This window comes from Dicentrarchus labrax, unplaced genomic scaffold, assembly GCF_905237075.1.
Source record: "Dicentrarchus labrax unplaced genomic scaffold, dlabrax2021, whole genome shotgun sequence".
Taxonomy (NCBI): Eukaryota; Metazoa; Chordata; class Actinopteri; family Moronidae; genus Dicentrarchus; species Dicentrarchus labrax.
In genome coordinates, this window is record NW_026136716.1 from 302574 (window position 1) to 314443 (window position 11870).

Here is an 11870-nt window from a genome sequence, read left to right on the forward strand (position 1 = left end):
AGTTTAATGTACAGAAATAATACATTTATTCATCTGATAAGTTATTCATTTGTTAATGAGGGGGCGTGTCTCAACTATTCAGCTGTTATCAATTCAACTACAGAACAAAACCGTCATTAACATATGGAAGAAAATTAATCAATAAAACAGAAATAAATGAGTTGGTTTTTCTTTCTCTGGGATTGCTGCTCTAAAATGCCTGATTGATCTGATTCCTGATTGATTTGATTCCTGATTGATTTGATTGCTGATTGATCTGATTCCTGATTGATCTGATTCCTGATTGATTTGATTCCTGATTGATTTGATTGCTAATTGATTTGATTCCTGATTAATTTGATTGCTATTAATTTGATTGCTAATTGATTTGATTTTATTTGATTGCTGATTGATTTGATTCCTGATTGATTTGATTCCTGATTGATTTGATTGCTAATTGATTTGATTGCTGATTGATTTGATTGCTGATTGATTTGATTCCTGATTGATTTGATTGCTGATTGATTTGATTGCTGATTGATCTGATTCCTGATTGATTTGATTGCTGATTGATTTGATTCCTGCTTGATTTGATTGCTAATTGATTTGATTGCTGATTGATTTGATTCCTGATTGATTTGATTCCTGATTGATTTGATTGCTGATTGATTTGATTCCTGATTGATTTGATTCCTGATTGATTTGATTGCTGATTGATTTGATTCCTGATTGATTTGATTGCTGATTGATTTGATTCCTGATTTATTCGCTTTAAAAGAAATCTGTATTTATTTAATCATTTAGGTCATTAATTTATGATCCCCACCTGATGCTCCACCCGGTCCCGAGGTAACTGAACACCAACTGCTGACGCTCCCATAAACAAAGCCACTGTTTACAATATATACAACCTGTTAGCAACAGCTAAAGCTAACCACAACTCAACAATCGCAACGATCTGGAACGCTATACTTTTACAAAGTTTAACAAAGTTTATCAAAGATTAATAAAGTTTAACAAAGATTAATTAAGTTTAACAAAGATTAATAAAGTTTAACAAATATTAATAAAGTGTAACAAAGATTAAGAAAGATTAACAAAGATTAATAAAGATTATCAAAGATTAACAAAGATTAATAAAGATTAATAAAGATTAACAAAGATTAACAAAGATTAACAAAGATTATCAAAGATTAATAAAGTTTATCAAAGCTTAATAAAGTTTAACAAAGATTAATAAAGATTATCAAAGATTAATAAAGATTATCAAAGATTAATAAAGTTTAATAAAGTTTAACAAAGTTGATCAAAGTTTAAGAAGTTTAACAAAGTTTAAGAAGTTTAACAAAGTTTATCAAAGTTTAACAGATTAATAAAGTTTAATAAAGATTAATAAAGTTTAACAAAGTTTAACAAAGTTTAATAAAGTTTAACAAAGTTTATCAAAGATTAATAAAGTTTAACAAAGATTAATAAAGATTAACAAAGATTAATAAAGATGATCAAAGTTTAATAAAGTTTAACAAAGATTATCAAAGATTAATAAAGTTTAACAAAGATTATCAAAGTTTAATAAAGTTTAACAAAGATTGTCAAAGATTAATAAAGTTTAACAAAGATTAATAAAGATTAACAAAGATTAATAAAGATTAACAAAGATTAATAAAGTTTAACAAAGTTTAAGCAAAGTTTAGCAAAGTTTAAGAAGTTTAACAAAGTTTATCAAAGTTTAACAGATTAATAAAGTTTAATAAAGTTTAATAAAGATTAATAAAGTTTAACAAAGATTAATAAAGTTTAACAAAGATGAATAAAGATGAATAAAGATTAATAAAGTTTAACAAAGATTAATAAAGATTAATAAAGTTTAACAAAGATTAACAAAGATTAATAAAGATTAACAAAGATTAATAAAGTTTAACAAAGATTAATAAAGATTAACAAAGTTTAACAAAGTTTAACAAAGTTTAATAAAGAGGAACAAAGTTTAATAAAGATTAAGACGGACTGAGAAATTTCAACAAAGTACAATGTGTACTTTGTCCAGTGTGTATATATATAGTATATAGGAGTTCAATATTGAAGCAGTACAGTGTATTTTTACAGTGTATTTGTAGTACATATTGTAGTACAGTGTATTGTTTACAGTGTTTACTGTTTACAGTGTATTGCTGTACAGTGTACTGTTGTACAGTGTGTATTGTTTACAGTGTATTGTTTACAGTATATTTGACCAGCGGACTTTTTACAGTGCTCTCGGTATTTAAAGCGCAGCGCGCGCAGAGCGGAGCGTCATTGGTGCTGCACGCGGAGGCGCAGAAAGTTCTGCTGTGAGTTGAAACCGGATCTTTAACGGAGGATGATTGACTGATTATTGATTGAATATTGATCTAACGGAGGAGGATTATTGGATTATTGATACTCTGATTGACTGATTGATATCGATCGGCGCGGTGCGGTTCGGTGCCGCTCCGGCGGAGGATGGAGCAGACAGCCGCGGTCGGACTGAGCGGCGACGCGTCGCTGCAGGACTCTTCTCCTCTGGGAGTCTGACCCTCTTCGGTATGTTGCCTCCCTCGAGCTTCTGCTCATTTTGACTTCTTCTATCGCCCCTCGCGCCCCTCGCGCCCCGTGCGCCCCGTGCGCACCACCTTGCGCCGTCATGTTCTCCGAGCTGAGCGACGCGAACCGGACGTCCAACCTGAGCGCGCCGCTGTCTCTGGAGCAGGACTGGAGCGACGCGCCGCACGAGCGGCTGTCACGCGGCGGACACCGCGTGGTGTCGGTGTTTCTGGGCTCCATTATGGTGTTCGGGTTCCTCAACAACCTGCTGGTTCTGGTCCTGTTCTGCCGCTTCAAGACCCTGCGGACCCCCGTCAACTTGCTTCTGCTCAACATCAGCGTCAGCGACATGCTCGTTTGCGCATGCGGCACCACGCTCAGCTTCGCGTCCAGCCTGCGCATGCGCTGGTTGTACGGCCGCCGCGGCTGTCTGTGGTACGGTTTCATCAACTCCTGCCTGGGTGAGTAATATATATATATTTATATACATATATACATATATACATATATATATACTGTCTGTGGTACAGTTTCATTAACTCCTGCCTGGGTGAAGGTGTGTACTAATACTGGATATGAATACTGTATATAAATATATATAAATACTGTAATACTACATCAGTAATATCAGTACTGATCAATATTACTGTTGCAGCCTTAATATATATCACTGCTAAGAGTTTACCTGACTGAAAATCTCAACGCTGTGAAAAATGTCAATTTTATTCAGTTAAAATACTTTTCTACTTTTATTTAAATGTTTAATAAATTATTCATGAATATATATTATTATTAATTATTATTATTATTATTATTATTTGACCTTATCTTTAACTAATAATAATAATAATAATAATAATTACTGTTAATAACATTATCTTTAACTAATAATTCAATTCAATTCAATTCAATTTTATTTGCATAGCGCCAATTCATAACAGAAGTTATCTCAGGACACTTTTCAAATAGAGCAGGTCTAGACCGAACTCTTTAACATTAATTACAGAGACCCAACAGTACCACCATGAGCAAGACCTTGGAGACAAGGGCAAGGAAAAACTGCCTGTTAAAAGGCAGAAACCTAGGACAGATCCTCCGGCTCTAGGTGGGTGGTCGTCTGTCTCGACCAGTTGGGGTGAAAGAGAGAGAGAGAGACAGAGAGAGAGAGAGACAGACAGACAGACAGACAGGTGCACAGCAACAACAGTAGCAACAACTACACTAATAGTAGTGACTGATGATGATGAACATGACAACAGCAACGATGGGGGACAATGAGCAGTGACAACAGCAACAACATAATAATGATAATAATAATAATAATTACTGTTAATAACATAGTTTTAAACTAATAATAATAATAATAATAATTACTGTTAATAACATAATTTTAAACTAATAATAATAATAATAACTACTGTTAATAACATTATCTTTAACTAATAATAATAATAATAATAATAATTAGTGTTAATAACATTATTTTTAACTAATAATAATTATTACTTATTAGAGAGAAAATTAATCACCAACTGCCATCAACAGTTATCAGTTGCTCTCCAAGTTCAGGAACTTTAACTAATGTTGTTATACTGTTTTTCTGCTATCGATCTTCATCAGTTAACTTCAATAATTTCTTCATTGAAGCCATCAACCTGTCTGTTAGACCCGATCCCAACTAGGCTGCTTAAAGAAGTTGTTCCCTTAATTGGCACTTCTTTACTGGATATGATTAATCTTTCTTTATTATCAGGATATGTACCACAGTCCTTTAAAGTAGCTGTAATTAAACCCCTTCTTAAAAAGTCCACTCTTGACCCAGGGGTTTTAGCCAACTATAGACCGATTTCTAACCTCCCCTTCCTCTCTAAGATTCTGGAGAAAGTAGTCGCCAAAGAGTTGTGTGACTTTTTACATAACAATAGTTTATTTGAGGATTTTCAGTCAGGATTTAGAGTTCATCATAGCAAAGAGACAGCTCTGGTTAAAGTTAATAATGACCTTCTGACTGCTTCTGACAATGGACTTGTCTCTGTACTTGTATTATTAGATCTTAGTGCTGCATTTGACACCATTGACCATGATATTCTTTTACAGAGACTTGAGCATCAAATTGGCATTAAAGGAACCGCACTAAGCTGGTATAAGTCATATTTATCAGATCGCTCACAGTTTGTACATGTCAACGATGAATCTTCAATAAATACTACAGTTAGTCATGGAGTTCTACAAGGTTCTGTACTTGGACCAATATTATTTACTTTATAAATGCTCCCTTTAGGCAATATTATTAGGAATCACTCCATTAACTTTTTACTGTTATGCAGATGATACGCAGTTATATCTATCGATCAAGCCCGATGAAATTAATCAATTATCTAAATTACAAACATGTCTTAAGGACATAAAATCCCGGATGACCTGCAATTTTCAGATGTTAAACTCAGAAAAAAACGAAATTCTTGTACTTGGCCCCAAAAACCTTAGAGACTCACTGTCTAAAGATATAGTCACTCTAGATGGCATTAACTTGGCCTCTAGCACCACTGTCAGGAATCTTGGAGTTATCTTTGATCAGGATTTGTCATTTAACTCCCACATAAAGCAGACCTCTAGGACTGCCTTCTTTCATTTACGTAATATTAGAAAAATTAGACACATCCTATCACAGACAGATGCAGAAAAACTAATCCATGCATTTGTTACTTCAAGGCTGGATTACTGCAACTCTTTATTATCAGGTTGCCCCAATAAGTCCATTAAAACGCTCCAATTAATTCAGAACGCTGCAGCACGAGTACTTACAGGAACTAGAAAAAGAGATCACATCTCTCCTGTACTAGCTTCTCTGCATTGGATCCCTATAAAATGTAGAATTGAATTTAAAATCCTCCTCCTCACCTATAAAGCTCTTCATGGTCAGGCCCCTTCATATCTTAAAGAGCTCATAGTACCCTATTACCCCACTAGAACACTACGTTCTCTGAATGCTGGGCTACTTGTGGTTCCTATAGTCTCTAAAAGTAGAACAGGAGCCAGAGCCTTCAGTTACCAAGCTCCTCTCCTGTGGAACCAGCTTCCAGTTGTGGTTTGGGAGGCAGACACCCTCACCACATTCAAGAGTAGGCTTAAGACATTCCTCTTTGATAAAGCTTATAGTTAGGGCTGGATCAGGTGAGTCTTGAACCATCCCTTAGTTATGCTGCTATAGGCCTGGACTATCGGGGGATTTCCCATGATGCACTGAGCTCCTCTCTTCCTCTCTCTTTCTGCACTCATTCTTGTCCCATTAATGCATGTTACTAACTTCACTTCTTCCCTGGAGTTTTTGTGCTTTCTCGTCTCGCAGGTTCTTATCGATCCTGGTGGAGCCTCCTGCCATGGTCCTGCTTGACTGCCATTGATAATATCACTGATATTATTGTTATTATTGTTATCATTATTATTATTATTACTACAGTTACTATTGTTGCTGTTGTCACTGCTCATTGTCCCCCATCGTTGTTGTTGTTGTCGTCATCATCTTCTTCACGTTCATCATCATCAGTCACTACTATTAGTCTAGTTGTTGCTACTGTTGTTGTTGTGTACCTGTCTGTCTGTCTGTCTGTCTGTCTGTCTGTCTGTCTGTCACCCCAACTGGTCGAGGCAGACAACCACCCACCTAGAGACGAGGGGTCTGTCCTAGGTTTCTGCCTCTTAACAGGCAGTTTTTCTAGACCTGCTCTATTTGAAAAGTGTCCTGAGATAACTTCTGTTATGTATTGGCACTATACAAATAAAATTGAACTGAATTGAAAATTGAATTGAATTGAATAATAATTACTGTTAATAACATTATCTTTAACTAATAATAATAATTACTGTTAATAACATTATTTTTAATAATGGATTCAAACTGGTGATCAGAGCTCTGAGCTACAGAACATTTTATATTCATTTATTGATCAGTTGATCAGAAAAAAGCTGAATATTGGAGCCGATAAACAATCAATTACTGATATTAACCCTTTAGAAGATGTCAGCACATTATTGAAATTATCTATAAATACAGGTAACACTTCTATAGTACAAATAATCAGGCTTACATTTATTATTATTATTATTATTATTATTATTATTAGCAGTAATATTCAGTTTATTAGCTCTCATTAAATCACTCACAAACTGTGGAAAAACTAAATATTGGTTACAAGAACAAAATTCCCTCAAATTTAAAGAATAATATATTTTATGTATACATTTTTATATATTATACTGTAAACATAAATAATGATAAAGACATTTTAAAATGAATTAAATTAGACTTCTGTTTTCCCTCTGATGTCCTCTGTACACTGAGGTCAGAGTGAGACCTCCCTCGCCTCCCTTTGAGCTGCTGGGTCACATGATTCATGTGTTTGATAAACAGGCTGAATGGAAGAAGAGATAAGCTCCAACGGCTCCGACTGATAACTACTGTTTCTATAAACATGACCCCCAGAGGCCCCCAGAGGCCCCCACAGACCCCCACAGACCCCACCATGGGATCCCACCAGCCTCCAACCAAACTCTGTTCTCTTCTTCTCCAACTTGTTGCTGGAATATATTTCTACTTTTTATTGTTTGCTTCCTTTGGTTTGAAATGTAAAGTTCTGGTCTGACTTACAAGCTGACATGTCAGCTAACTAATGTTAGCTTTCGAGCTGACAAACATTAGCTGGTTGTGGTGTTTGTGGATTACTGGAGAAGTGACTTAGGAACATTTTGAATTGGTCAGTTAAAATAAGCTAGCTTGCTAGCTGCTAGCTGTTCTCCCAGATTCCACGCTAGGCTAAACACCAATGAACAGCTTGATGTTTATGCTGTTTGTAAGCAGACAGATATAAACAAGCTATAAACAAAACAAAATATAGATTATGCTAGTTGTTTTGTGGCTATACTGTCAATTCCCCCAATTCCTCTCTTTGTGCTAAGCTAGGCTAAGATGCTCTGGTATAACCCTGCTGAAAATACCAGCAGATTTAGCTCAATAACACTGGATATGCTAGTTGCCTGTTAGCTAATAGGGCAACCAGGTAATACTGGATATGCTAACTGTTTATAGCTACCATAATTAGCCTCCAATCGTTGTGCTAATTTGTTTGTGATAAGCTAGGCTAAAGATGAGTCTTCACTGACGGGATGTTGAACTTTAATTCTCTGAATCTTTGAGCCCTGATTCCTCAGAGCTGCTGAAGCAGATCAGACCCACATGGGGGGCGGTTCAGGACTGAAGTAGCTCAGTGATGGTGGACTTGGAGAGATCTGGGTCAGAAGTGATCAGTCTGCTGGAAAACTGACAAAACAGGATTTAAAGTTCCCAGAGGAAGCCAATGATTTACTGCAGTACTCAAGTATTTATACTCTAAAGAACCATCAGGGTTCTACGATCAGACCTGGTACTGCAGTACTCTGTATCTGTTTATGGTCTGAACTTCCTGTTTATGGTTTGAACTTCCTGTTTTATAACCTGAACTTCCTGTTTATGGTCTGAACTTCCTGTTTTATAACCTGAACTTCCTGTTTATGGTCTGAACTTCCTGTTTTATAACCTGAACTTCCTGTTTATGGTTTGAACTTCCTGTTTTATAATCTGAACTTCCTGTTTATGGTTTAAACTTCCTGCTTTATAATCTGAACTTCCTGTTTATGGTCTGAACTTCCTGTTTATGGTTTGAACTTCCTGTTTTATAACCTGAACTTCCTGTTTATGGTTTAAACTTCCTGCTTTATAATCTGAACTTCCTGTTTATGGTCTGAACTTCCGGTTTATGGTCTGAACTTCCTGTTTATGGTTTGAACTTCCTGCTTTATAATCTGAACTTCCTGTTTGTTTTACCTTCTGTCCTGCGGTCTCCTTTAGGGATCGTGTCTCTGATCTCTCTGGCGGTCCTGTCCTACGACCGGTACAGCACCCTGATGGTGTACAACAAGCGGGCCCCGGACTACAGGAAGCCCCTGCTGGCGGTGGGCGGGTCTTGGCTGTACTCTGTGGCGTGGACCGTGCCCCCCCTGCTAGGCTGGAGCAGTTATGGTCTGGAGGGGGCCGGGACCAGCTGCTCCGTTGCTTGGACCCAGAAGTCTTCGAGCTCTCAGTCGTACATCATCTGCCTGTTCGTGTTCTGTCTCGGCCTCCCCGTCCTCGTCATGGTCTACTGCTACAGCCGCCTGCTGCACGCTGTCAAACAGGTGGGACAGAGCGCAATGCATGATGGGTATATGCTAACGTAGCCTACAATCCAATTGATTGTATTGATTGTTATTGATAATGATCAAACGTTAATAGGTGCTTTATAACGGCTCTGAAGGTTTAACCCTGCGTTTTGTCTGACAGGTGGGGCGTATCCGGCTGATGGCAGCCCGTCGCAGAGAGTTTCACATCCTGTTCATGGTCGTCACCACGGTGGTGTGCTACCTGCTCTGCTGGATGCCGTACGGCGTCGTCGCCATGATGGCCACCTTCGGCCAGCCGGGAGTCATCAGCCCCGTCGCCAGCGTCGTCCCGTCACTCCTCGCCAAGAGCAGCACCGTCATTAACCCCATCATCTACATCCTCATGAACAAACAGGTGAGGATTTCGTCACTTCTCATCACGTGACTGGAAAAACAAACAGCAACTCTTCTTTAGTGGACAAATAAACACATTATTGTTGTTATTGTTGTTATTGCTGAGACGTTTATGGCGTCTCGGTCTGACAGCATTCCCAGGCTGGACCATCGTTGTTCTGACACATTTTGGCAGCATTTCAAACCTTTTGTTAGTCGCAGACTGATTCGGGCGCCTCAGGGCCTCCATAGCTCCTTCCTGTCATTTCCACTTAAACTCAATACAGCAGTGGCGAGAAGACAGTGAACGCACCTTCTCATTATTAAACACTCTACGGAAGTTTGATACTGCCACAACAAAAATGTATGAGACTAAATCTGCCACTATAATTAATTAAATACTTCAAACTGTTAGTAATAAACAGAGCTCTCATTAATATAAACTCAAATAAATAATAATTATATATGAAAACTATAATTAATTTCTAATGACAGCTTCAGCTCCCATATTTTGGTAAACTGTGTCTAAATTTCATTCTATAACCTCGTTGATGACAATAAAATATCTTATAACTAAACTCTGATCATAATTGATTCATTAATGAGTTTATTGGATCAATAAAACAAAACGTACAAAATGTAATTATTATTCTATTAATATATAATATTAAAAAACAAACAGTAATAAGTAAACAATGGGTGATTTGATCAGATATTTGATCCTTTTACAGTGAAGTGATATATTTTACATTAATAATCATATTGAATTGTGTCAGAGACAAATCAATATCATCAATAGTTATTATCAGTTATTAATGGAGGAATGAGTCAGAAATATACAATCAGCTGGAAACTCTAATGTCCCAGCAGCTCCTGAAGGCCAAAAGAAAAACTTTAAATGACCGGATGGGACCCAGTTCTGGGACCCGGTTCTGGGACCTGGTTCTGGGACCCGGGTTGGTCTCAGACCTGGGTCAGGGCCTACAGCGGACTGTGCTGAACCCCCTCAGCGTGATCCGGCCCTTGGTCCGGAGCTGGTCTGGGGGGCCACGGTTGATCCTCTGGACCAGCAGCTTCTCGTAGAGGAGGGGGTGGTAGGCGCCCAGTGTGCAGGCGTCGTCACGGTAACGCTCGTAGTAATGACAGCGCTCGCTGCGGCGGACTGACGGCACAAACTCGTACACACTGACTTCATCACACAGTGACATCATCAGCACGATACCTGAGAGACACAGTGGCGAGTGACGTCATGGTGATGTCACACGGCGGTGAGTTAATCAAATAAACAAACAAACAACAAAAACAATAAACAAACATTATTCAGGACGAAAGCTTCCGGTTCATTTAAATGATTTCCTGTATCAATAAATATGTAATAATACCAAAGATTATTGATTATCAGTGTTAAAAGTATTGATTATGTGTTCCTCAGTTCTACCGCTGCTTCCTGATCCTGTTCCGCTGTAAAGACCAGCCGACTGAGACCGGACCCTGCTCCATACCATCAAAGACCACCATGGTCCAGCTCAACCGTAGACCTGGACCCACCGGCTCCAGGACTCTCTCCGGACCAGCAGCGCCCGACATGGAGCGAACCAGCGCCGCCGTGTCCGACAGGACCGACGAGCCTCTGGAGACGTCCTCCTGAGACCTTGTCTTATTGATTACCTCCTGCTGGGACTCACGGCCCCGCCCCCAACAGTGTCATGTGCCACCTTGGCTCCGCCTCCTGGAAGCGGGTCAGTGTGTGTTATGTCATCCCAGGTGTGACCTAGTGTGTCTGTGATGGTTTGAGCTGACTGCAGGTATGGAGGTCAAAGTGTGTGAAAACATTTACACACAAAGAAAAACAATCTGTGTTCATTTGTGTGTAAATGTTATTGTTTGTATTTTATATTACATTACGTTATTTACACAAGAGAATTATAAACATAAACATTTATTACATTACATTCTGTGAAGTCAAAGCTAACATTAGCTAACATTAACTGACATTAGCTTACATTAGCTAACGTGTGTATTGTGGACCCATTAGCAGACTGAATGCAGCATCTGATGCTAACAGCGGCGGTTTTATTGCTAACTAGCTAACGGCGGTTACATTAGCGGCTAGCAGAGTTGAGGAAGAGTCTGTGATCTTAAAAGGGTTCCATTGATGAAGATTAGTTGATCAGAACCAAACAATCTGTGGAACCACTTCATTATAATGCTGACACTAGCTGTCACATTAGGACTAATCAATAATCATTATTTCTGACTTCAGTCCTACATTGTACATGACTATTAATGATCAATAATGTATTTAACGATAATGTTCAACTCTTTAAAATAATTCATGTTTGATTGATCGCACATTGTGTTACAGTCTGATCAATAATCGATCTAATTAGTTTTCTATGGTCTCTGTGGATGGAAACAAATAAAGTTCAGTGAACTCGTCGATGCTTCTGTTTGATTCTTTTAAAATCAATAAACACATTTTTAATTTCAATTTTCATTTGTAATAAAGCTTCTAATTGATTCATGTTGGACAGGAAGTATTATCAATAACTGTATTAGTAATAATACCAGTATCAATAAGAGTATCGATAACTGTATTAGTAATAATTACAGCATCAATAAGAGTATCAATAATTGTATTAGTAATAAAAACAGCATCAATAAGAGTATCAATAATTGTATTAGTAATAATAACCGTATTTATAAGTTACTGTAGTAGGAACTGTAGTAGTTACTGTATTAGTTACAGTATTAGTAACTGT

At 37.7% G+C, this 11870-nt stretch overlaps 1 protein-coding gene across 1 annotated transcript; it reads left to right on the forward strand.

The window, feature by feature from the left end:
* The first annotated feature begins 2250 nt into the window (after positions 1–2250).
* On the forward strand, positions 2251–11547 carry LOC127378863 (pinopsin-like). Its single transcript, XM_051428185.1, has 4 exons — positions 2251–3002; positions 8426–8751; positions 8897–9130; positions 10541–11547. Exons 1-4 carry the CDS (start codon positions 2642–2644, stop codon positions 10754–10756), a joined length of 1137 nt encoding a protein of 378 aa, XP_051284145.1. The 5' UTR covers positions 2251–2641; the 3' UTR covers positions 10757–11547.
* Positions 11548–11870: the final 323 nt, after the last annotated feature.

Coding starts and splice junctions, on each gene's coding strand:
- LOC127378863 (XM_051428185.1), top strand. CDS start 2,642: ATGTTCTCCGAGCTGAGCGACGCGAACCGGACGTCCAACCTGAGCGCG. Junction 3,003..8,425: donor TTTCATCAACTCCTGCCTGG/GTGAGTAATATA, acceptor GGTCTCCTTTAG/GGATCGTGTCTCTGATCTCT. Junction 8,752..8,896: donor TGCTGCACGCTGTCAAACAG/GTGGGACAGAGC, acceptor TTTGTCTGACAG/GTGGGGCGTATCCGGCTGAT.